Genomic DNA, 24,437 nt, shown 5'->3' on the forward strand with positions numbered 1-24,437 from the left:
TTTACCGGATCTAGCACTTCATATTTGGTTATGTACAGTATTGACGTCAATGTGTTCAAGCAAAAAGATCCGAACCCAACACGATTCATTTATTCAACTATGAGTCGACTATTTTGTTAAAGAATCAATTTTTTAAGCATGATGCACTTTCAGTTTTAAACCTCAGCTGGATGTTTTCATTCAATTAGTGCTGTGTTAAACTCCGCATGAAAGGTCATTTTCAAAAACACATAATAGGGGCGATTTAAGAGACCACTTGTCACTTCTTTGGATTCAGACAGTTTATATACAGTTGAAGTCAGAAATATTAAACAAAATTATTAGCCCCTTTAAGCTAATTTTTTTTTCCGATTGTCTACAGAACAAACCATTGTTATACAATAACTTGCCTAATTACCCTAACCTGCCTAGTTAACCTTTTTAACCTAGTTAAGCCTTTAAATGTCACTTTAAGCTGTATAGAAGTGTCTTGAAAAAGATCTAGTCAAATATTATTTACTCATCATGGTAAGGATAAAATAAATAAGTTTTTAGAAATGAGTTACTAAAACTATTATGTTCAGAAATGTTTTCAAAAAATCTTCTCTCCCTTAAACAGAAATTGGGGAAAAATTAAACAGGGTGGCAAATAATTCTGGGGGGCTAATAATTCTGACTTCAACTGTACATTTTAGACAACAAAATAATAATGTTTTAACTTAAGAAGATGAATTGGTAAAATAATCTTTACCACAGCAAATGCATACATTTGTCATCTGACCAATTTTCATTTTCTGGAGATAAAAAAGATGCTCTAAATATGCACTAAGTAATAATACTTTACATAATTTGGAAGGTTCAGCCAGTTAAAGAATGAAACCGATATTAACATTTTGCTCAAACCCAAATCTTTAAAATCCAGAAGAACTGAAATTTGCAAATTGAAACTACATATACAGAAAAGTTATATATTATTTTTAGGTGTAAATGTTAGGTTGAAATACATGTTTTTTCTTCTAAAATAGTAGAATTTTGTTGTGAGTATATTGGCCCTTTAGTGTACTACTTATGTACACCCAAATGTTTTAAGGGCTCCTGTTTAGTCTCTAGTAATTAAACCACAATGTTGGTTAATGAAAATATAAAATAAGTATAATCTCAGACTGTATTGTGATAGTCGATAATGAAAACATTTTTACACATTATAGTATAAAACATGTTGTATAATGTTATTAACTAATCAGAATTGGCATCAGAATTTTTTGTCAAATCATACAAAACTTTGCTTTTGACCTTTAGTTTAGCATAACTGGATTTCATGAAAGAAGCAAATAGACTATTTTGAGCCGGAAGTTTTGAAGAACATGCAAATCTGTTCCGCCTCATAACCAATCTAAACTCCCCTCGCACGTCATGTGACTGGAATTCCCCCCGAGTCGGGGCTTTCCACAGTAACAGAGCGATCAATTTGTGAACGGATCCAGGCGAATACAGCGTTGATTACATGCTCTGGATTCACTGGATAAACGATGTTTTGTTTATGGTCTTCAAACCTGTGAAAATTTATTAACAGTGTTTAGTTGACTCGACGACTTGTAAAAACAACCCGACAACTAGTAAACAAGACGCAAGGTTAGTTTGATATGCAATCATGCCAAATATATATTTGCATTAGTACCGTAGATTTTTGTTGTAGAGCATGCCTCTTTTTAAACAGCATGAAAATAGTCTACTTTCTGTTTTGGAAATAAGGATTTAGTTTCTTAGTGCATCTATTTTAAGCTTGTTTTGAAAACGTTACAATGCAGAGATGCTGTACAGTTCATATGATGTCGAAGGTATAGCTAACGTTACAGTGATACTGCAAATGCATAATTAACAATTATACAACAATGGTTAGTAATATCAGTTATGTGTTTTGAGTACTGCACAAGATTTGTCCCATATGTTTTACTGCTGTTCGTGTTAGTCTGTGGGAAATTCCCATCAAAAGTCAGATGTACTTTTTGGATCTGACTTGCAGGGGAATCACAACCCCATCATACAGCGTGTAATCACTCATCAGATCCATCTTTTTCGGTCTGACAGGAGCCCAGGTTCGGTTCGGATGATCCTGGAGAGCACAGAATGGCTGGAGCACTAAGGTACAGTTTTATCCACTATAGCTGTTTCATTTTCTTTTGAGCTGTCAACATATGCAGCCTTTTATTGGGCATGGCTGGCCATTTCATCGTTTAGATGGTCATAAATGCTGGCAGCTCACTTGGTCATGAGACTATGCATGCTTTAAATTATTAAAGGTTTTTATCAAAGGTTATTACATTTGTAGACTATTTTACATGTCGAAACAGATGTATTTGCAATATGTAAATAAATAGGGGGTTTAGATACAACAATTAACCATTACTATTGAATTGCCATTCAACATCATGTATGGAACAGTTGAAACAGTTTTTTTTTATTTTATATATATATATATATATATATATATATATATATATATATATATATATATATATATATATATATATTGTGTCTATTTAAAAGATTATGGGAAGGTCTTTAATGTTAAGAACATTAGAATGTGTTTTGTCCATGAGACACTTTTTTTATTTGAGTGTCAGTAAATAACAGTAAAATAACAGACTAAAATACCTTTTTCTTATTCCAAAACTTTCTATGTTTAATTAAAAAAAGTAATTAGATGTCGGTTTACATATATATTTTAATTAATTAATATTGTTGTTAGTATTTTATTCAGTTGGATTATGTAAAAAGTATTCATTTCAAACCATTTTGTAGTCATTCTAGGCAATTTACTGAGGCCCCTTGGTGGACATCAGGTCTTTGTTGTTTTATGTCAAAACCATTTTAACATTGAGAATTTGTCTTCTGCTTTAGACTAAATGTTATTGTCATTTTATTTACCTATTATTGACCTTTTTTTAAATAGTTGTTGCTTTGAATTATTTCTGATCACCCCAAATGGTTAACCTTACTGTAAATGTAACATTGTCTCACTTTTACATATTTTCTTTATGAATTTACCTGTTGTTCATATTTGACGTTATTGTAATTTAGGGGTTGTTTGACAAGTGAAGATGCTATCATTTCAAAGAAGAAGGACAGGATGTGGTTATGATCCAGTAGAGTTTTACTCTCTTTTTTCTGACGTCAAAACTCACAGTTTAACTCAAACTGAGCCCTGACACCTCAGAAGGAAAATTCACAGTTTACTTCGCTAGTTTTCCCATGGTTGTACGTGAAGAGTATCTAGTATTGTAGTGCAGTCTTGGTACAACTCATCCTAAAGAGATGGACATGGACACTTCCTCATTCCTGTCAGTGGCAGGCTTAGAAAAAACTTGTGCAATCATGCTATCAAGTGTAATGAGGTGTAACTTTATTTCTGTCATGTGTTAAAAGGATCATTTTTTAGATCTTCATCAGAATTTCTATTTGATTTACAGAGGAAGTGCTTGAAAAGATTTGTGGCTGACTAACAGATGGGGGGCAGTCCCTGACTTTCACCCCATTAACAGTTCAGTCTAAGTCAGTTCCGCAGATTGTCCTAATGAGAAATCTGTGTATTTTCAGTAAATTACAGATAGGTGGATTTTTGGATTTTCTTCAACAAAATAAGGCTGAAAAAGGTAATCATAGGAATTTTGTTTCAAAAGTACCTCAAAAGAAAGGAAGGGAATTAAAAGAGCATTTGGAAAGTTGAGGAAATTCAGATTTGAGAAGGTTGATGTCAGCATGTGAATATTCTTGTACCTGCATTTCTCTGAATTTGACATTAGTGGCAGTAGTGAGCTGGTATTCTGGGGGCTTTCCTCTGTTTTTTTCACTGCTTTACTTCCTGGAAGTAGCAATCAAGCGAGCCAGAGAGAGGGAGGGAGACATAATGCACATATCCGAGAAAGTGAAACAAACTCAGTTTTTTTGAGCCCTTTGTGTAAAACCGAGAGCTTCTGTCTCTACATTTGTTTGTCAGACAGGGTAAGCGTCTGTCTTTTTCTGTGTAGGTCACATCACTGCCGTGGGGGAAAAACTGGGGAAATGAAATGCATGTGTCGGGGTTTGCAGCTCAGTTGATGTTTTGATTCAGCACACTGACTATTTTAGCGACGGGCCTTGTGGGTTTTTAGCAATTCTGGATTGGTGTCTGTGTGAGACAGTCTCAACAACAGTTTTCTGTTTTTCCACATTACAGGATGGATGATACACATTATCAAATTGGATTTGTGGTCAATGAGGTGAGCCACATTTTGTCTTTTACTGTAGTTTCCTTACTACATGTTTTGCATTTAGATATACTTGTGATGTGCTGTGGATGAGAATTATGTTGATTATAAAATTGGTATCAATCTAAACTGGTTTAATTTTTAATGGTGAATTTCATATTTTTAGATTAGGATTTTGTTAGAAATTTTAAAAATATCCATAATTTATTAAAATTATATTTAAAATGTTTTTACTTTATTTTGTTTTTTACAAATTTCAGTTTGAATATTCATATTGCACATTATATGACTGTTTTATATAAGAATCAACTGACACTGTTTTATAGTTTTATAGTTTTCTGCTATAAAAATACAGGAATTTTCACAATCAATAGTGTTATTTGGAAATAATCATTCCAGAGTTGGTGGAATTATTATAATAATTATTAATATTATTATTATTATTAATTTTAGTTTACTTAAATAGAAAATAATAATAATTTTAAAAAACTGGAAAAACTTTAATGTAAAGAATTTCAATGCCATAATATTAAAGATTTGAAAGGCAATTTTTGAAGAATGTTTTATTGGGAAGTTATAGATTATAGAAATTGTATTATTATTATTATTATTATTGTTATTATTATTATTATTATTATTATTATTATTATTATTATTATAGAAATCAGTAGAGTACTGGAATAGTTTATTGGAGAATTTGAGCAAAATTATGTTTAATTTAGTGTGTAGCTTTCATGTTGTTTTTGTAATTTTGAAATAATATAGTAAAAATAAAATATATGAATATAAATGAATTAATTTAGTTTATTATTGCACAATATATTACACAAAGCATAAACATGCATCATATGTTTCACTCCAAAAAATTGTTAATCAGATTTATTTATAAACAAAAACATTAATTTTGATGGGTCATAGTCAAATAAATGTGAATGTTTAAGGTTGAAACGTTCATTTAATGCCTTTACGATGCCACACTTCATCCTGAAACTGGTTTCACATTGATCAAATCGCAGTCTGCACATTTATGAGCAAGCTATATTGCAATAATAGCAATTTCATTTTGATGCCTCATTTATGCATACCTTTTGATGTGTTGTCTAAATTTACTTGTAGTACATTGTTTTTTTATATAGACATAATAGTTTACAGTACATCAGCAGAATTATCCTCGTAACAAACTTTTTTATAAAACTGGTGCATTGTTAGTTTTCATCCTAAGGCATGTTACCTTTGTCCTAAATATTTGTATGTTATACTCACATAAATACAATATTCACATACTGATGATGTACACATGTCATTTTCAGCCTATGACGTTTCCTTCAGCCTATGACGATCTTCCATATATGCCTGAAGCTTTTGAGGTGAAGCATGAGCCCTTTGTGCAAGAGACAGGTAAGCTAACAACGTGCTTTATTAATGCTTTTTATGTCTTGCTTTGCGTTGTTCTTTTAATTTAATTGGAGAAAAGTCTTATTGCTAAGTGCTGTCTTTGTTTTTTCAGTTGATGGCCCTTACATACAGATAATTGAGGAGCCAAAGCAGGTGGGACCTTCCAAACTATCTTCAAATGTTAAAAGTGATCAAATAATGTACAGTACAAGTCATTTTGTAAGCATGTGTCACTATATGTGCATATAATGTGGGATAATTCCAGAATGTATGCAATGGAATTCCCCAAATAGAGTTTTTTTTATCAGTGAGGAAGGTGTTATGTAAATAACATTGTGTGTTTCAGAGAGGATTCAGATTTCGTTATGAATGTGAGGGCCCATCCCACGGTGGCCTACCAGGGGCCTCCAGTGAAAGGAACAGGAGGACGTATCCCACTGTCAAGGTTATTATCATTAATATTATTATTATTATCACATTGACTACTTCATAGTTTGTGACACGGTACCATTCAAAACTACCAGTAAAAATGTAGTTAATTTTATCCAACTTAAGATACTTTAAATTTTACAAGAGTTAAAGTAAAGATAAGATTGAATGATACATTAACATTTAGTCATTCAGCAGAAGCTTTTGTCCAATGTGACTTACAGTTAAGGAGGTATTAGTGATTCAACAAAAGGCAGTACACACAAGAGTGCTAATTATACAGGGACTGTTTGTGCTCAAAGAATTAAGTGCTAAAGTTAAGAGAGGGGAGTTTTTTAAATGTGTTAATTATGATGTTAAATATATATTAAAAAACACATTGTTTGTTTAAATAAATAATATTATTTTGCACTCTAAATTTTAAAAGTGAATTTTCAATAGTCAATTAAATCAGTTTCCACAAAACTATGAAGCAGGACAAAGTACAATAGTTATATATGACTATTAATGATTGAGTAGCAATGAATACTTCTGAAGTATCTTGTGACACTGAATAGTGGAGTAATAATAATTACCTTCCTTTTGTTGTTGTTGTTGTTGTAATAATCCAAACTTATAAGATTTTATTTTATATTTGATCAAATAAATATTACAATATGGTACCATTTCTGTAAATCAATCAATTAATAGGTCATAAATTGACCACATGTAAAGGACTATGTACTGATTCACATATGATCATATTTCTCACCTTTTTTAAATGTTTAAATGTTTGATTAAAATGTAAAAAATCTAAAATAAATATTACAATTATTCACAAACTAAAGATTACAAGTTCATTATAAAAACATAACACTTAATACAATTCAAAATGTATCACTGTAATACATACTTTACTATAATAATAATAATTATTATTATTATTCCTATTATTAATATTATTATTATTTTATTAATATTAATCTTATTATTAAAGCTATCACTGCTCCTCTGTTCCCTACACCCACTACTTTATTTGTCAACATTCTTCTTCTTCTTCTTCTTCTTCTTCTTCTTCTTATTATTATTATTATTATTATTATTATTATTATTATTATCATCTTTTTTATGTACTAGCTTTAAATACTATATCCATACTTTTATATGTGCCCATTATGTTTTTTTCTAAACAATTTTATTTAATTTATTTATTTATTTATTTACTATTTTTTCGTTAGCTCTTTTTTTCCTCCTTATTTATGTGTATATTGTTACTGACTATACTCCATGTATTCTGTCAATCTGTTTTGGTGTTGCTTAACAACAAACAAGCATGCATCTTTCCCATGATGCTGTTATTCATGTTTCTGACTGCATTATCATTTAATATTGCGCTCGCATAAATTATGAAATAGTTTAACAATAAACAACATATTTAGTGACATCACAAAATAATAGAGCATAATATGAAACGATAAACTATTTTTATTTTGTCCATACTACACATCGTCAAATTGCACAGCCCTACATAGTGAGCGGAATTCACTTTAATATATAAAGTCTTGCTGATATTATAACGTTTTGACTGTTATCTACAGGTGTTAAACTTTGTGGGCAATGCTCGTGTGGAGGTTCAGCTGGTGACACACACAGACCCTCCACGAGTTCACGCACACAGCCTTGTGGGTCGACACTGTAATGAAAGCGGGGTCTGCAGTGTTGATGTCGGGCCTAGTGATTTCACAGCACAGTGAGTGAACGCGATTACTGCTCGTATGATCTTTTTCCTTGTTATTATGATTAAGCTAGATTGTCTGTGCAACTTTGTCATGTGCTGTTTGTGTGTTTATTGTGCAATCTGTGCCTAGATTCAGTAACTTAGGCATCCTGCATGTCACAAAGAGAGGAGTGGTAGAAGTCTTAACGAAAAGGCTGAAAGAAGAGAAGAGGAAGGTGAAAGGGCCTGGATATAAGTTTAGTGGTGAGAGTTATACTATATCGTATATATATATATACGATAACTATTGAATTGTCTTTTTGCTGCTTGTGTCTTCTTCTGATGTAATGTTTCTTGTTTTCTCACTCTTGCAGATGCAGAGGAAAATGCTCTTATGCAAGAAGCCAAAGAGTTAGGCAAAAACATGGATCTGAACATTGTACGTTTAAAGTTCACTGCCTACCTGCAGGACAGCAATGGGAGTTACACCAGAGCATTGAAGCCTGTTGTGTCCAATCCTATATATGACAGCAGTAAGTCCTGCTACACGAAAACTACACAGTAAAATAAAAAAGAGAGAAAAGTTCATATACAGTTGAAGACAGGATTATTAGCTTGTTTATTTTTTCCCCAATTTCTGTTTACAGAGAGAAGATTTTTTCAACACATTTCTAAATATAATAGTTTTAATAACTCATTTCTAATGACTGATTTATTTTATCTTTGCCATGATGACAGTAAATAATATTTGACTAGATATTATACAAGACACTTGTATACAGCTTAAAGTGACATTTGAAGATTTGAAAATTTCCTTGCTCTGTTAAACGTCATTTGGGAAATATTTAAAAAAGAAAATAAAATCACAGGAGGGCTAATAAATCTGACTTGAACTGTATATCATACATTTTATGAATATATTAAAGTAGCCTTTTATTTATCAGCAGTATGTACTAAATCCTGTACAGTTTCTATTATTTTTTGTAATTTCCATGTTGTTCTTTGTTTAGTTTATTATAACATCATTATTAATATAATTAATTTCTTTAGTTTTTATTTTAATTTATTTTTTTCTGCTAAAGTATACATTATAAATATGAAATGTAATCTAATTAGGCCTCGTGGAACATAAAATATATAATTTTAAGATTGACCATTATAAATTAGTTAGTGAATAAAAAATAATAATAAAAAGGTGCATTAAATTGATAAAAGAAATGCTAGTAAACACAATATTCTGACATTAATATTTTATTTATATCACAAAATGTATTAAAGTTTCCTCAAACATATTGAGCAATACAGCTGTTTGTAGAACAAATAAGAATAGATGTTAAATAATTTTATGTTTATAAATATTCATTACAGAGTAATAATAAGTATCAAAACAATTTCTGAATGATCCTGTGACACTAAAGACTGGAGTAATTATGCTGAAAATTATATTGCAAATGAATTTACTAAATTTGTTTAATAAATTTTTTATTTGTTTATAAATGTTTATTTAAGACCTCAACAATAAAGTATCTACAATATTTATCAAATATATGGTGAAGATGAATCTTACTCTTAATCTTGCTCCCTCTAAAATTTTTAACAAGAACAGTTTAGGGTAAAAAAAATGTCTTGATAATCTTGTCATAAAATAATGTAAAATGTGTTGCTCTTTACCCAGAATCACCAAACGCTTCCAATCTGAAGATCTCTCGTATGGATAAAACCTCTGGGTCAGTGCTGGGAGGAGAAGAGGTCTTTCTGCTCTGTGATAAAGTTCAAAAAGGTTATTAGCTTTTTTATTGTGATTATGATCATTTTACTAAGATATTCTACAACAGTTTAGATCAAATGCTGTTTCTGCTCCTTTGTTCTCCAGATGATATTGACATCCGCTTTTATGAGGAGGAAGATGAATGGGAGGCATTAGGAGACTTTTCCCCCACTGATGTCCACAAACAGGTGTGTTTTACAAATTAATGCATTTATTTTGGATTGAGTTTATATATATAAATATATATAGTAGTGAATGTTTAAAGTGGATCAAACCCTTTTATCAAAGTCCTACTTAAACTATACAACGACACCCAATCTTGTCTTAGGGCAATTTTGAAAAAGTTTTTTGATCCACATCAAATGTTGATTACTTTTAGATCCAACCTTTACTTAAACAGTGTTTTGTGTGTGTGTGTCTGTCAGTATGCGATCGTGTTTAAGACGCCTCCGTACCGCTGCACCAACATCGATCGACCTGTCACAGTGTTTCTGCAGCTTAAGAGAAAGAAGGGCGGCGACTGTAGCGAACCAAAGCAGTTCACATATGTCCCACACAATCAAGGTTAGTAGTGCTGTTCAATACTATTTGTATTTAAATCCCATCTCTGAGAATTAAAATATACATTTCATTTATTTAAATTACATTTTGGTGAGCACAAGAGTCTTTTTTTTTTTCAACATTTAGGTTTTACCACCTAAACTTAATTTTACAGACACCACAAATGCTCACTGGTTTATTTGATCAAATCTACACCTAATAAAACCTAATATAGTAGTATGTTTTAAAATATATTAAAACTTAAAATAACTTTTTGTGATCACTTCTATTATTAAGATCTTTATATGTTTTAGTTTCCCTTTTTATTCCTTTCAGTGTGTAGCTCTTGGTAACCTTTAGTTCCCTTCTTTTTCTTCCTTCCAATGTGTTACTCTTTGAATGCTTTCTTTTAAGCCTTTATTTTCTTATTAACATTTCATTTATATTAAGTTACCATGTGATGTATTCTTTATGGCTTCTTTTTTGCCGTTGCTCTTATTATGGCTGTTATTATTTTTTCCTATAGGTTATTGATTTACTGTTATTATTATTATTATTATTATTATTATAGTTACTATTATTAGTACTACCACCACTTCTCACATGTGTTAGAAAGGTGTGAGTAGTGCTGCAGAACATATCATATAGCATGTTTGTCTTTTGATTTTGAGTTGGTTTATGTCTATTTTAAAATGTAATTTATTCTTTTCTGAATTTTCAGCAGACTTTACTCATTAAATCTTCAGTATCAGATTTGCTGCTCAAGAAACATTTCTCATTATTATTATCATACTTATAGAAATCAGTTGTGCAAAATGTCTTTATGTAACCTTTCATAATGTCATTTTTGATCAGTTTAAAGCCGAAAGCGTCAATTAATGGGACTGTTCCCCCAAAAATGAAAAATCTGTCATCAATTACTTGCCCTTGACTTGCTTCAAACCTGTTTGAGTTTCTTTCTTCTGTTGAACACAAAATAAGATATTTATAAGAATGTTGTAAATCAGTAACCATCGACTTTCATAGTATATGTTTTTCCTACTGTGGACCTCCATGGATACCAGTTCCCAACATTCTTCAAAATATCTTCTTATATGTTCAACAGAACAACAAAATCAAACTAGATTGGAATAGGTTAAGAGTGAGGAAATGACAGAATAATCATTTTTAGGTGAACTATCCCTTTAAATAACCCTGGACTGTTAAATTATACATTTTTATTACCACAGTTTTTTGCACAGTACTGTGCATTATTGATCTATCCAATGACAATTTGTCTCCTGTCCACTTCCTAGACAAAGAAGAGGTTCAGAGGAAGAGGATGAAGGCTCTTCCAGATCATTATGGTGGCTGGCGTGGAGGACCCCAGGGTGGAGCAGGGGGGTTTGGAGGACCTGGATCTGGAACAGGAGGAGGAGGAGGAATGGGAGGAGGTGAGACATTCCACAAACTCGAAGGCTATGCAGGTTTTCAGTTCAATTCATTATTTTATCTTTCAGCAGTAGTGCTCATATATTTATCTTTTGATGCCTGCAGGTTTCCCTTTTAATCCGATGGATAATTCAAGTTTTTTTGTTGGTGGATGTGGAGGATTTGGTGGGGGTGCACAAATGTCTGACTCCCCTCCTCAAACTGATGGAGCAAACACACAGTCTCAGTCGAACTCACAAATACGACAACAGCTCATTCAGATTGGTGAGTGTCATTTTATTTCAGCTATCATTAAAGTAATGCTTTACCCACATATTCATGTTTCCTCACCATTTACTCACACTCAAGTGGTTCAATGTATAAATTTCTTTCTTCTGTTGAACACAAAACAAGATATTCTGAAGAATGTTGGGGTGGAAAACAGCCATTGACATTCATAGTGGAAACAAAAAAATCCCATAGAAGTCATTGGCTGCTTTTTTAGCCTTCTTCGGTATGTCTTTCTTTGTTTTCAACAGAAAAAAAAACTCAGGTTGAGGATGAACAAATGGTGATAGAATTTAGATTTTTAGGTGAAGTATACTTTTAAACTCAAGACATTTGTGGTGTTCAGTCATGCATGTTTCCTTCCTGTTGTTTTCACTCACAGCTCTACACAATCGTGCTAATTTGGCGGCAAAATGCAATGCTCGTGCTTTATTACAGTACAGCAGCACAGGTGATGCGCGCCCCCTGCTGGCGCTGCAGAGACATCTGTGTGGAGTGCAAGATGAGAACGGAGACACGTATGTCTTTTCCACATCTCTGCTTTTTAGCTTGTATATGCTCTCTGTGATTTAATATCTTGATTTATATTAAAGTAAAGTTTGCTGTTTTGGATTAATTTATCTGCTAAATGCATCTAAAGTCAATTGTTACAATATAGTGAGTTTAATTTGAATATACATTTGTACTTTAGTAATTAGAGTTTGTTTTAAACTATTATATTTAATTTCCAATAGGCCTCTTCACTTGGCCATTATTCACCAGAAAACTGTTGTGGCGGAACAGCTTATTAAGGCCTTGAACAGCAGCCCACAGCAGAAGTTCTTTAACAAACTCAACAAGCTCAGTCAGGTAATTTACAATAAATATATTGTAGAAATACTTTTAAAATGCATAATCTGATGATTTTATTTTATTATTCATATGTTATATATTCATGTAAATACATACATACATACATATATGTATGTAGCATTTTATTATTATTATTTTTTTTTACATTCTATTTTCTTTCATCTCCAGGCTCCTCTGCATCTGGCTGTGATCACCAAGCAACCCAAGTTAGTAGAGATGTTGATGAAATCGGGTGCAGACCCGAGTCTGCTGGACCGAGAGGGCCGGACAGTGCTTCACTTGGCCGCACATACTGGTGATGATGTCATACTAAGACTGGTCCTGAGCCTGCTAGGAGAGCATCACTCCCATTTAATAAACAGTGCTGACTTCACAGGTGAGACGAGACACACACCTTCTGTTAAAATGTCACTTATGGTTGCATGGAATTTTACAGCACATATTAAGTTTTTTTTTTTTTTTCACTGTTTACAGGTCAGTATCCAGTCCATCTCGCTGTGAAGAAAGATGGAGAGCGTTGTTTGCGATTGCTGGTAGAAGCAGGAGCAAAGATTAACATGCCAGAGCAGAAAAGTGGCTGCACTGCACTGCACCTGGCAGTGAGGGACAACCTGTTGAAACTGGCCTGTAATCTCATCACTGAGGTAAAGATGTTGGACCGTTAAGATTTCTCATAGTCCTGTGGTCACAGTTACATTTAATTGTACTTGTTATACTACTATTACAAGTCCAGTTTACCAAGTAGAAAATGTGTATAGTACAATAAATGTTGTTAAAAGCTCTTAAAATAAATATTTCTTAAAATTACCTTCAATGTTGAAAACAACTGTCCTGTTTAATATTTTTGAGTTTTACTCTAATCATTATAAAATTCAAAGGAGCAACATTAATTTGAAATAGAAACGTTTGCAATGTATGTTAATTGATAATGTCATGCTTCCCTGCTAAATCAAAATTTTCTTAAAGAACATTTACTGACCTCACATTTTGGTACAGCTCTGGAAACAGGCCTAATTTGCATTTGGGGATTTTCTTTTTCATTTTTATGCAAATTTTTATAAGATTCAGTACACGGCTAATGTTCTCCTATATTTAGTACAGAAAACAGCCACCACCAATGTTTTGTTCTCAAAGTTAAATGTTTGTTCTGTTACAGCTGAAGGCTGATGTGAATGCCTGTACCTACGGGGGCAACAGTCCTCTTCATTTAGCTGCCAGTCAGGGCTCTCCACATCTCTGCTCCATGCTGATCGCTGCAGGTATTTTACAAACTTCCTTTTTTTATGAATGTAATTCAAATATCAGATACTTCCACATCTGTGAAGGCCTAGATACCAGTGCCTACTGATCAATAACAAACTCATGTTGTTATGGTATTAAATCTTTTTATATACACTCATGAGGTTGTAGTTATAAAAGTCTTAAACACACTTTTAAAAAAATCTTAATGGTGAAAAAATAAGGATGCTCAGAAATTGAAATACTGGTCAATACAATACTCTTAATATTATGCAGAAACCAATACCCAGTATATATAGGCAAATGAATAGAAATGTTGTTATTAATGTTTTTAAGCTTGACTACAGAGACCAAACTGAATGGTGTAGTGGACTATTGATTTTATTTTAAAACTTTAACTGCAAAAACAAACCAAGGAAATGTCTAGATTTTTCTGTTATTTACAAATTACTGGTAACACTTTACAATAAGGTTCATTAGTTAATGCATTTACTAACATTAACTAATCATAAACAACACATGTACAGCATTTATTAATCATAATTGAACATTTACTAGTGCATTATTAACATCCAAGTCCATGATTGTTAACATTAGTTAATGTACCATGAGGTAACATGAACTAACAATGAACTACTGTATTTTCATTATCTAACGTTAACTAACATGAACAAATACAATAGTAAATGTATTGTTCATTGTTTGTTCATGTTAGTAAATGCATTAATTAACATTAACTAATGAACCTTATTGTAAAGTGTGACCAAATTACTATTATGAGATCCATATTATATCACGTTGAAAAACTCGCACTGCCAGCATCTTGCCTTCCCAATCCTTTAAACTCTTTAAGTGTGGATCTGCAGCGTGAATCTCATCACATCATGTGGAAGGCCAGTAGCACACATCTGCAATGAAATAAATCATCATTTATTTGCCGATACCAATATCCATAAAGCAATAATAGAATTAAAAGCAGCGCTGATAAAAAATTGTTGAAGTTTTTCACACTCAAATTTGCATCTGTATTTGTCATTTTTTGTAAATAATGCTGAATCATATCTGTAAGAAACATAAAGTTTAAAATCAGTCAAATATTGTCGTCTTTGTTTCAGGTGCTGATAAACGCATAGAGAATGACGAGCCTCTTTTCCTGAGCTCGTCTTCCTCAGATGAAGATGAAGAGAGCGAGAAGAAGCTTTCAGAAGACATGGTTCAGCAAGTTCACTGCTTGTCGATATCATCCGAGAGAGGAGTGTTTAACCCACGGAAGAGACCTGCTGCTGGACACACTCCCTTTGACCTGGCCAAATCCCAAAAGGTTTGCATTAACGTATTTATCATACAGTGGGCAGGTGGATGACTAAATGCATGTCACAGGTTTAACCTTTAAATCTCTATCGTCTTCCATAGGTTAGAGATTTATTAGATGGCAGGAAAGGCCCCAAGCCCAATTCGCTCAGCCCTAAGAGGACCAAAATAAGCACAGAAGAAGGTAATACACTCAGATAGCATTCTATATGTGCTCACATGCTCATGCTTCTAGCATATGTGGCTGATATGGACTTGTCTTGCTGCAGTGAACCAGGATTTGGACAACGAGGTGCTGAGCAAGCTGTGTGGGATTCTAATTCATGACGATGTACCTTGGAGGGAACTGGCTGAAAAACTGGGTATGCTGACACTCACCCATCTGTACCAGGACAGCGCTTCACCCTGTCAGAAGCTTCTTGAAAGCTATCAGGTAAGATACTGTTATTGGTAAACGGATTGCAGGATAGACAAAATCACCATTATCAAAATGTTCCTGTGTAGTTTTATGCACTGGTAGAGACAACATATGTTTTGTTCCAAATAACATATGCTATATAAACTAAGTAGTTACACACTGTTATTCTTAATGCCGCCTCCCACTGTCTGGGTATATAATTTATGCTTAAAAGCAGCATAGAATAGTGCACAAGTACACAAATTGCTGTTTAGTGTACAGTGCTCAGCATAAATGAGTACACCCTTTACAAATCTATCTATTATATGTATAAATATTTTCTATAGGATGCTATGCAATTTTATATTTGTGCAAATACATTAGTTTAGTCACTACTGAAGCTAAATCTGGAGCTAGTCTAATGAAATAACTTACCGGTTCAAAAGTGAGTACACCCAAATTTCAACAGTATGTCAGGGATATGTTAAATACAAGTTTTAACAAGAGGAAAATGAAGAGAAATGAAAAATGTTTTGCAATACTTTACTTGAATTTAAATATATTATCTTTCTATTTCTATAGATTTTTGGTGACTCAAATATTATTTTACTAAATATATTGGCTTATTAAATCTGCTTTGTTCAAATGCACTAAATATATGCTGAGCACTGTAGTGTTAACATTTCTTTACTCACCATTTAACTACTAAATGTATAAATAATATGCAATAAGTTAATAAATAAATGTAGAATTTGTTTATAAATTATGCATAATAATCTTTACATGTGGTATTATTTTTGTTTCAAACATGTAATTAAGAATGAGGTCATGGGAGCTTGTTCCCATTTCACAAGTCTAACTTTTTCTCAGAATTGTCGGTCCACTTTGAAAAGGATACATTCAAAATATGAAATTTATTTATTGCAGATTTTTGGAAAAAAAAAAGTTAAACGCAATACAGTGAAAAATACTTAAAATTGTGGGAGGAGATAATTTCAAAATGGCATAAAAAATCTAAATTGTGTGTTCCTTTTATTACTTTTTATTAGAAATGTAAGATCTTAAAACAATCCTGAGAAGAAAAGTGGAAATGGAAGAGTTTTTCTCAAAATTGTGAGATAAGAACAATTCTGAGAAGAAGTCAGAATATTTGTGAGATTTTATCGCAAAATTCATGATAAACTAACAAATCATGTGTGCATTGCTTTTCTTAGAAAAAAAGAAGAAAAAAATTATATCAAGTCAGATTTGCAAAATATAAACTCACTTTAAGGTTGTATTTTACAGTTTTTTTTTCACAAAACTGGTACATTATTTTAAGCTACTAGATGAACATTTAAAAAAAACACAATGAATTACTTAAAGCAACTACATGTACATATGAAAATAAATCTGTAGGCTGTATTTATTAGGTTATACCTTTTAGTATATTTTGAATTCACACATCCTCTGTCTGCTGTCGTCTGATCTAAATGCTTTACTAAGGGTATTTGTGTATGTTTTCAGTTGAGTGGTGGTCCTGTGGATGGCCTGGTGGAGGCGCTGCAGGCTCTGGGTGTGAGGGAAGGAGTGAGGCTGCTGAGAGATAGTCAACCCAGAGAAGACAAACAGAGCTCAGGTACACACACAAATCAACACATGTAACAAACTAAACACTTTAACACTTCTAAATCAGACAGATCTCTGTGCACTCGAATATCGGAGCATATTGTTTCCTCAAGCCAAATCCATCTTATTGCTACCACCCTATAATTGTGTACACACACACACACACACACACACAATTGTCTTTAAGCCATACATACATTCATAACATCCTTAAGGCACAAAAGAAAACTTGTGCTGGTTTGTGCATCTTTTGTGGCTTTAATAAGAAGCAAATTAAGTTCAGTTCTTTCAGTGAAGAAGCATACAGCAGTTTGATTTGTATATTGTATTCTATTGCTTTTTTCATTATTTTGAGGACTTTGTTTTTACTTGGTTTTTACTTTGTACATTCTACCATGGTATTGACCTTATTCTTCACGTACGAGTGAGCACAGCTATTGGAATTTTGTGGCTTGAGATTTGACTATAAGACTTTTCATGCACTTCTATTGATTTTTAGAGGTTAAAAAGAGCTCGATCTGCTGCTTCATGTTGCAAACTGATATTTTCTTATGATATTCTTCTTCTTTCTATCTATATTTATGAACAACTTTGTTTTTAGAGCAAGAAATTTAATCGTTTTCTACCGTTTATTGTTCCCTAGTCATGTCCCCAATAGGCGCCTGAATCAGAAGTTCTAAAATAATCAAAAAACGAGCACACTGTTTATAGGTGTAATATCAACCTTATTTACAGAAAAATATATACTATATCTCTTTAAATAAAGCAATCAGAAAAGACTGTAAATGCTACAAACTCATCTAAAAAGTGAGCAATAATAATCCAATAATCTATGATCATTTTTAAAAATCAAGATTTCTTTTGCACCGTCAGAATATTTAGACTGTTGAACGCATAAAGTGTTCAACTTTACACACTTCTTTTATTCAGTTAAATAAATGCATCATCCAGGTATTTCAATTGCATTTATTCCTTATAGAATTTATGCTGTAAATGCACTACTTCACTATTTATATTACACTACCTGACAAAAGTCTTGTCATCAATCCCAATTGTTAGAGCAACAAATAATAACTTGACTTCTGCCACTTTTCCAAATGATCCACTAGAAGTTAGATCTTTCCAATGATTCCTCCATTGAACTGCATCTTAATCATCACAAATACTGCAGAAGACCTATTGGAACCTGCATGGACCCAAGATTCTCACAGAAATCAGTCAAGTTTGGTGAAGGGAAAATCATGATTTGGGGTTACATTCAGTATGGGGGCATGCAAGAGATCTGCACAGAGGATGGCAACATCAACAGCCTGAGGTATCAAGACATCTGTGCTGCCCATTATATTACAAACCACAGGAGAGGGCAAATTCTTCAACAGGATAGCGCTCCTCATTCTTCAGCCTCCACATTAAAGTTCCTGAAAACAAAGAAGGTCAAGGTGCTCCGGATTGGCCTGCCCAGTCACCAGAAATGAACTTTAATGAGCATGTCTGGGGAAAAATGGAGGAGGCATTGAAAATAGATCCAAAGAATCTTGATGAACTGTTGAGTGACAAGACATTTGTCTAAGAATTAATTAAAAATCATGGCACATGGCACAATTTTATTTTGGTTAAATAAGCGTAATCTAGAGGACTTTGCCTTTCATATAAGCCACTTCTGATACCAAGTGATCAACTAGAAGTCAAGTTATCATGTGTAATTTCAAAAACTTGGTGACAAGACTTTTGTGAGGTAGTGTACATGGTGTAGAATAGTGTATAAGTACGTAAATTGAGACACACCTCTTATGTTTGCACATACCTGGTGATTAAAGTGAGGTGTGATAATAATCAAAGGCCTCTTTCTTTTTTTTTTTACTAGACTCCACAGAGGACAGTGGCTTCGGCAGTCAGTCTATTGGAGAGGAGATGGCAAATCCTGCAGTGGGCAATCACTGATCATCAGTATCCATTCAATAAGGACAACTTAGCACTTTATTAGTTTACTGGTTCTTCAGGTGCAAACCGTTGGACTGTACATCATCTCAAATAGGAAATGCAGCACACCAGAGAAAGGATTGAAAAGAGCAGTTTTGAGGTCAAAATCTCTCAATGGTATTACATAACAATAAGACATGACAGGAATCGGTTGCTTTAAGATTCTCAAATCTCTGCGGTATGGAGTGAAGCTGCTTTTCTGCAGGCATTTCAGTGCTTGTATCTTATCCCCACATGAGCAACAAAACCCATCTGACTTCACGGTAATTTAACAATAATGCGACTGTCGTTTTTTAGCACAGCTGTAACCTTAACATGTTTGTAGAATGTACTGATATGAATAATTCTTGTCAGCTGTCGTTTGATATGATATGCAAACTTAAGAATATTTTCTGATACATCTAAAGACTTATGCTGTTTATTTATGTACATTTTTATGTTGCAGTTGTGTGTTTCTTGGATGCAGAAATAAATAAGTTTGTTTTATTAAAGATATTTCATCATTCTTTGTTTTTAGACTGAATTTTGGGAAATCGATACATTCATTCATTGTGATGATTGTTTTAAGCATCCATTCATCATCTTATAATGATTTCTGGACGGGTCACACTGAAAAGTAGACTATTGACTAATTCAAATTCAGCTTTGCATTAGCAAAATATTTCAAATGTATTAAGTTATTTTAAATTTTAATATGTCACTGTTACTGTTTTTTTCTGTATTTTTGCTCAAATAAATGCAGCCTGTGTGAATAAAAAAATGGCCAAAAAATTTAAAATTGTATTTTAAATTGTAATAATATTTCACTTCATTACTGTTTTTAGTTAATTTTTTTGCTAAGTTAATGAACATTATTTATTAAACATATTATGTATTTGGAATGTTGTTAAAAGACTACTGTCCGTAATGCTGTAAAACATTTATGGTGAACTAAAATGGACCATTTTCCTAAATTGCGTTTTAGAATATATAAAAATTGTTATTTTTAATTTTAATGATATTAATTCACTAAATTATGCCATATCAGTTTTACTGTATTTTTGCTCCAATAACAGCAGCCTTTGATTTTTTTGTTTTGTTTTTTTAATCAGAGTAACCCCAAACTTATTTTAATATTTATTTAAAATATAAATATACAAACATTTATAATAAACTAAAATATAATTCACTAAGGGTGGCACAGCGGCTCAGTGGTTATCACTGTCACCTTACAGCTAAGGGCCAGTTGGCATTTCTGTGTGGAGTTTGCATGTTCTCTCCGTGTTTACTTTGGTTTCCTCCGAGTGTGCCAGTTTCCCCCACAGTCCAAAGACATGTGCTATAGGTGAACTGGACTAATTAAATTGACCATAGTGTATAAGTATGTGAATGTGAAAGTGTATGGGTGTTTCCCAGTACTGGATTGCAGCTGGAAATGCATCCGCTGTGTAAAACATATGCTGGAATATTTGGAGATTGATTCTGCTGTGGTGACCCCTGACAAATAAAGCGAGAGGAATTAAGCTGAAGGAAAATTGATACCTTCCTAAATATACATTTATTTCTGCTCAAATGTTGTGCAAAGCAGAAGAGACTGAAAAACATTCATTTAACCTTATGTTGTTATCCCAGGGGCAGCACAGTGGTGCAGTGGGTAGCACAATCACCTCACAACAAGAAGGTCGCTGGTTTGAGCCCCAGCTGGATCAGTTGGCATTTCTGTGTGGAGTTTGCATGTTCTCCGTGTTCACATGTGTTTCCCCCACAGTCCAAAGACATGCGGTATAGGTGAATTGACTGAACTAAATTGTCTGTAGTGTATGTGAGTGTGTAGGTGTTTCCCAGTGTTGGGTTGCGGCTGGAAGGGCATCCGCTGCCTAAAACATGCTGGATAAGTTTTTTTTTGTTTATTTATTATTTTAATAGAGTGACTAAGCTGAAAAGAAAATGATTGAATGAAATTTTATTTCATTATAAATCATCTGAACCCCATTTATAGTCTTGTGATGTGCACACAAATATATCAAATGAAGCGGTTATCGTTTCAAAACAGATTTATTTTTCCTATGCCTTCAAAACATACAAACATAGCAATATCTTTTACTGAGAGGCTGTAACATAATATTCACATTATATACAGCTAGAGAGAATAACACAACAAACACAAAATCTAAGTTATAAGAAATAAGTTACATTTACAGCAAAACCTTTGGGCTACACTGAACTACCCGCAGTGGTTGAGTGTTCCCTATAAAAACTTGTATAAAGCTTTTAGTCAATATGTTTCAGGTATAAACAAATACTCAATATGGATAATAAATGTTCAAAATATATAAATAACTCTTTTTTTGTTTTCATTAAATACACCTATTATTCATAGTGCAGTGAAGCATAACACTACTTAAGTGCCATTCGATGGATTTCGGGTCCCAGATTCTCATTTTGTAGTGTATTTAGTGTCTTTTTATTTCTGAATTTGACCTGTATGCTGGCAGTGTTAACAGTCAGTTTAGATCTGTGTGACCTGGATTTGCATTCATGGTGTTTTGCAAGTTTTACAATTTCTTGGATCCTTCATATTTCTGATACCAACAGGACAATTCACGAGGTTCTGATAAGCAGCATAGAAGCTTACTTTCATTCCTATAAGACAATAGTTCAACTAAATTCATTTTAACACAATAACGCATGTTTGTAAACAGTTAAATTACTTCCAACCAAATAACACTCCTTAAGCAGGTCTCTCAGTGCAATTGAGGTATTAACATGTGGTTACTCTCTGATCAAACCTCCATTTTTACCACAGCACTGAATAAATCACAAATTTTTGAAAATGAGTGCCTGAGAGTTCAATGGCTTGGTCTTTTTTTGACACAGAGATTTTGCATCACGTCATTCTTAAGCTCAATACATATTTTAAAATACACATTACACAAAATAACACAATAGGGTCGATTTTAACATCCGTTTCACATGGTAATAATTGGTCATGAGCACTGCTTGGTTAAAACAAATGACAGCTTAATCCCTTGTGAAAAAGTTAACTTCAGCTAAATTTTAAATGTACTTACTATTGAAAGAAAATAGTTTAAAACATACGTGCTTTAGTTTTTTTATTAACACGTCAAAATATTAAGTTAAAAAAATTATACAGGGGTTGTTTGTGGAAAACAAAAAGCCCACTTAATAGCGACACCTGTGGTGGTTACGTGAACTGCGACAAGCAACTTTTTGCTCGTACACATAACGTTCAAGAGACAGAACGTGATTCGGTGCCCTAAAGACTCGTGTTGAAACAATTTCCCATTCTTAGTGTGCAAATGAAGGTAAGTTGTAAATACTTTTCTAGGGCGACGTACTGATAACAAACTTCCAGACGCCATCATCACTGCTCTGCCTTTGAGCAACGGTTTGATGAATGAATATGACGTCTTTCCTTTCAATAAACTAACGTTACACACCAGAAAGAGCGAAAAGAGGACAACAGTTAACTTAATAAAGCAGCCGATTCATAGCGATTTGGATATGTTAGCATCATAATTCACCTGCATCATGTTCACAGATCAGGTAAGTTAAATGAACAAAGACAGTAACGTTAGTGTAATTTAATCAAAAGTAACGTTAGTTAGCGTTGTTTTAAATGACAATATACAGTATTTGCAATACTCCAATTTAATTAATCCGTGACACATTGACATTACTGCACAAAATAGCTCTTTTCAGCATTGTTTGGATCAACATTCGTTACCTGTCATGTTAAATGAAAGAAAGTCTCTCGGGAGCGCGCTTAACCGTCAGTCACGTGTTTTGATTCTTCCGACAAAAACGCCTCAAAATAGAAAAGAATCAGGCTATATTTCAGACCACCTGGGGTTTGGAATATTGTTTTTGACACATTGACAATATAAAAAGTTATTAATTGATAATTTTTCAAACACAAGGCTAGCCCTATTGTTTTTAAACAAAGTAAGCCCGAAGGTTAGCAAGTGAAATTTAAAATTGTTATGTGACACAAGTGAAATTAAAATTGAGGGTGTTCTTGAATTTTTAGTCCTAAGGTGAACAATTAGTAATCAAAATCTAACCTTTTGCTTAGACTTTGGAATAACAGTCCTTCTCTGAAGACGTCAGTTGGACGGCTTGGCTGAAATATGCTTAGCCACGTCATGCGTCATCATACTGAAATAAAAGTCCGCAGCAACTTCTGATTCATGTGGATTACAAGAGTCAGTCAAGATAAAGTGTACTATATTTAAGTACACTTAAGTGGCATTTTCATTAATATTATATTGTCTAAATGTACTGTTTTAAAATGCTTTTAAAATATGAAATAGACTCCAAGTGCAAATATTTATCACAAGGGATGTTCTAGCTACACTGTCATTGTCACTAGTTCCCTGGAATTAACAAAAATGCATTCATATTCTCAGTTATTTTACCAAATGCGAACTGATTGTCTTCAAACATCTTAGGCATGCTTTGAGACGTGCTTTAAGAAGGTTTAAAGGACTATACAGACTAAACTTTCATAAGGTGTTAAAGCGCCTGATCGACTTCAGTTGGAGAACTGATCATCTAAAAAGCAAAATCTACAATGCTTTAAATATATAAAGTGAACCACCTACAGTATCTTCACATGATAAAGAGGTCTCTCCTTTAAAAATTTGCAACTTGTTCTAAGCCGCAACTGTTTTAAACCAACAACCAACAAGCAAAATACACAGATAAAGTCAACAGATCTGTGGTGACAAAACAAAGACTGACAGGAATGAGACAATGTCAGGCTGGTGCTCCTTCTCATCGGCCCACTTGCAGATTTGGGCCCATTTACCGGCTAGAAAAGGCATGCTTTAACCAGCGGTCACATCGGGGACAGAAATCCCAACTGCAGTTTCGTAATCATGACCACTCGACGAGAGCAGCCATTGAAGAAACCTGCAGGCGTCCTGGCAGAGCTCCTGAATGGAGATAAATAACCAATTGTGGCTGGTTCATCTCACTGTTTGGCAGCCTGTTTGAAGCTGTGTCTCTGAGAGTCTGAGCGTTTGGTCCTCCTGCTGCTGCCGCTGCTGCTCCTGCTGGTTTCTTTGGTGCTGCTGGCATGGCTGATGTCCTGGGGTAACGTAGGGCTGGAGTGGGTCCTCTGTAAACCGCTGTCCTCAAACAAACGGCCCTCAAATGCCGCCAGGTCCGTTTCTCCCATGCGGATCTTAGTTCTCAGCAGCATTGTATATGTTCCGTAACGTGTTTTCTGGGAGATACATTGAAAAAAAAGATGTAAGAATGGCAGAATGGAAGTCACTGTAAGAAATTCTCTTG

General features: G+C 33.4%; 2 protein-coding genes across 15 annotated transcripts in view; one reads left to right on the forward strand and one right to left on the reverse strand.

Annotated features, from left to right (window-relative positions):
- Positions 1-1,400: 1,400 nt before the first annotated feature.
- nfkb2 (nuclear factor of kappa light polypeptide gene enhancer in B-cells 2 (p49/p100)) lies at positions 1,401-19,644 on the forward strand. 3 transcript variants are annotated; one of them, XM_009307306.5, is made up of 24 exons: positions 1,401-1,611; positions 2,003-2,123; positions 4,196-4,238; positions 5,537-5,624; positions 5,734-5,774; positions 5,968-6,066; positions 7,628-7,779; positions 7,898-8,010; positions 8,121-8,279; positions 9,422-9,526; positions 9,620-9,702; positions 9,940-10,078; positions 11,350-11,487; positions 11,591-11,749; positions 12,135-12,270; positions 12,487-12,601; positions 12,773-12,980; positions 13,079-13,248; positions 13,761-13,863; positions 14,959-15,164; positions 15,257-15,338; positions 15,424-15,587; positions 17,058-17,169; positions 19,024-19,630. In XM_009307306.5, the coding sequence occupies exons 2-24, from the start codon at positions 2,107-2,109 to the stop codon at positions 19,098-19,100; spliced, it is 2,709 nt and encodes a 902-aa protein (XP_009305581.1). In that variant the 5' UTR covers positions 1,401-1,611; positions 2,003-2,106; the 3' UTR covers positions 19,101-19,630.
- Positions 19,645-21,154: 1,510 nt separating this feature from the next.
- Positions 21,155-24,437, reverse strand: part of psda (pleckstrin and Sec7 domain containing a) — an 80,370-nt gene continuing 77,087 nt past the window's right edge. For all 12 annotated transcript variants that reach the window (XM_073920790.1, XM_009307379.5, XM_073920795.1 and 9 more), the window contains one exon: positions 21,155-24,369. In XM_073920790.1, coding sequence (XP_073776891.1) covers positions 24,115-24,369 — 255 coding nt within the window. In that variant the 3' untranslated portion in view covers positions 21,155-24,114. The remainder of the gene's footprint in view (positions 24,370-24,437) is intronic.

This window comes from Danio rerio, chromosome 13 (assembly GCF_049306965.1).
Source record: "Danio rerio strain Tuebingen ecotype United States chromosome 13, GRCz12tu, whole genome shotgun sequence".
In the NCBI taxonomy this organism is placed as follows: Eukaryota; Metazoa; Chordata; class Actinopteri; order Cypriniformes; family Danionidae; genus Danio; species Danio rerio.

Bases quoted from the DNA above. Each gene is read 5' to 3' on its own strand.
- nfkb2 (XM_009307306.5), top strand. The intron at 7,780-7,897 runs GTGAGTGAACGC...ATCTGTGCCTAG, and splicing joins CCTAGTGATTTCACAGCACA to ATTCAGTAACTTAGGCATCC. The intron at 9,527-9,619 runs GTTATTAGCTTT...TTTGTTCTCCAG, and splicing joins CTGTGATAAAGTTCAAAAAG to ATGATATTGACATCCGCTTT.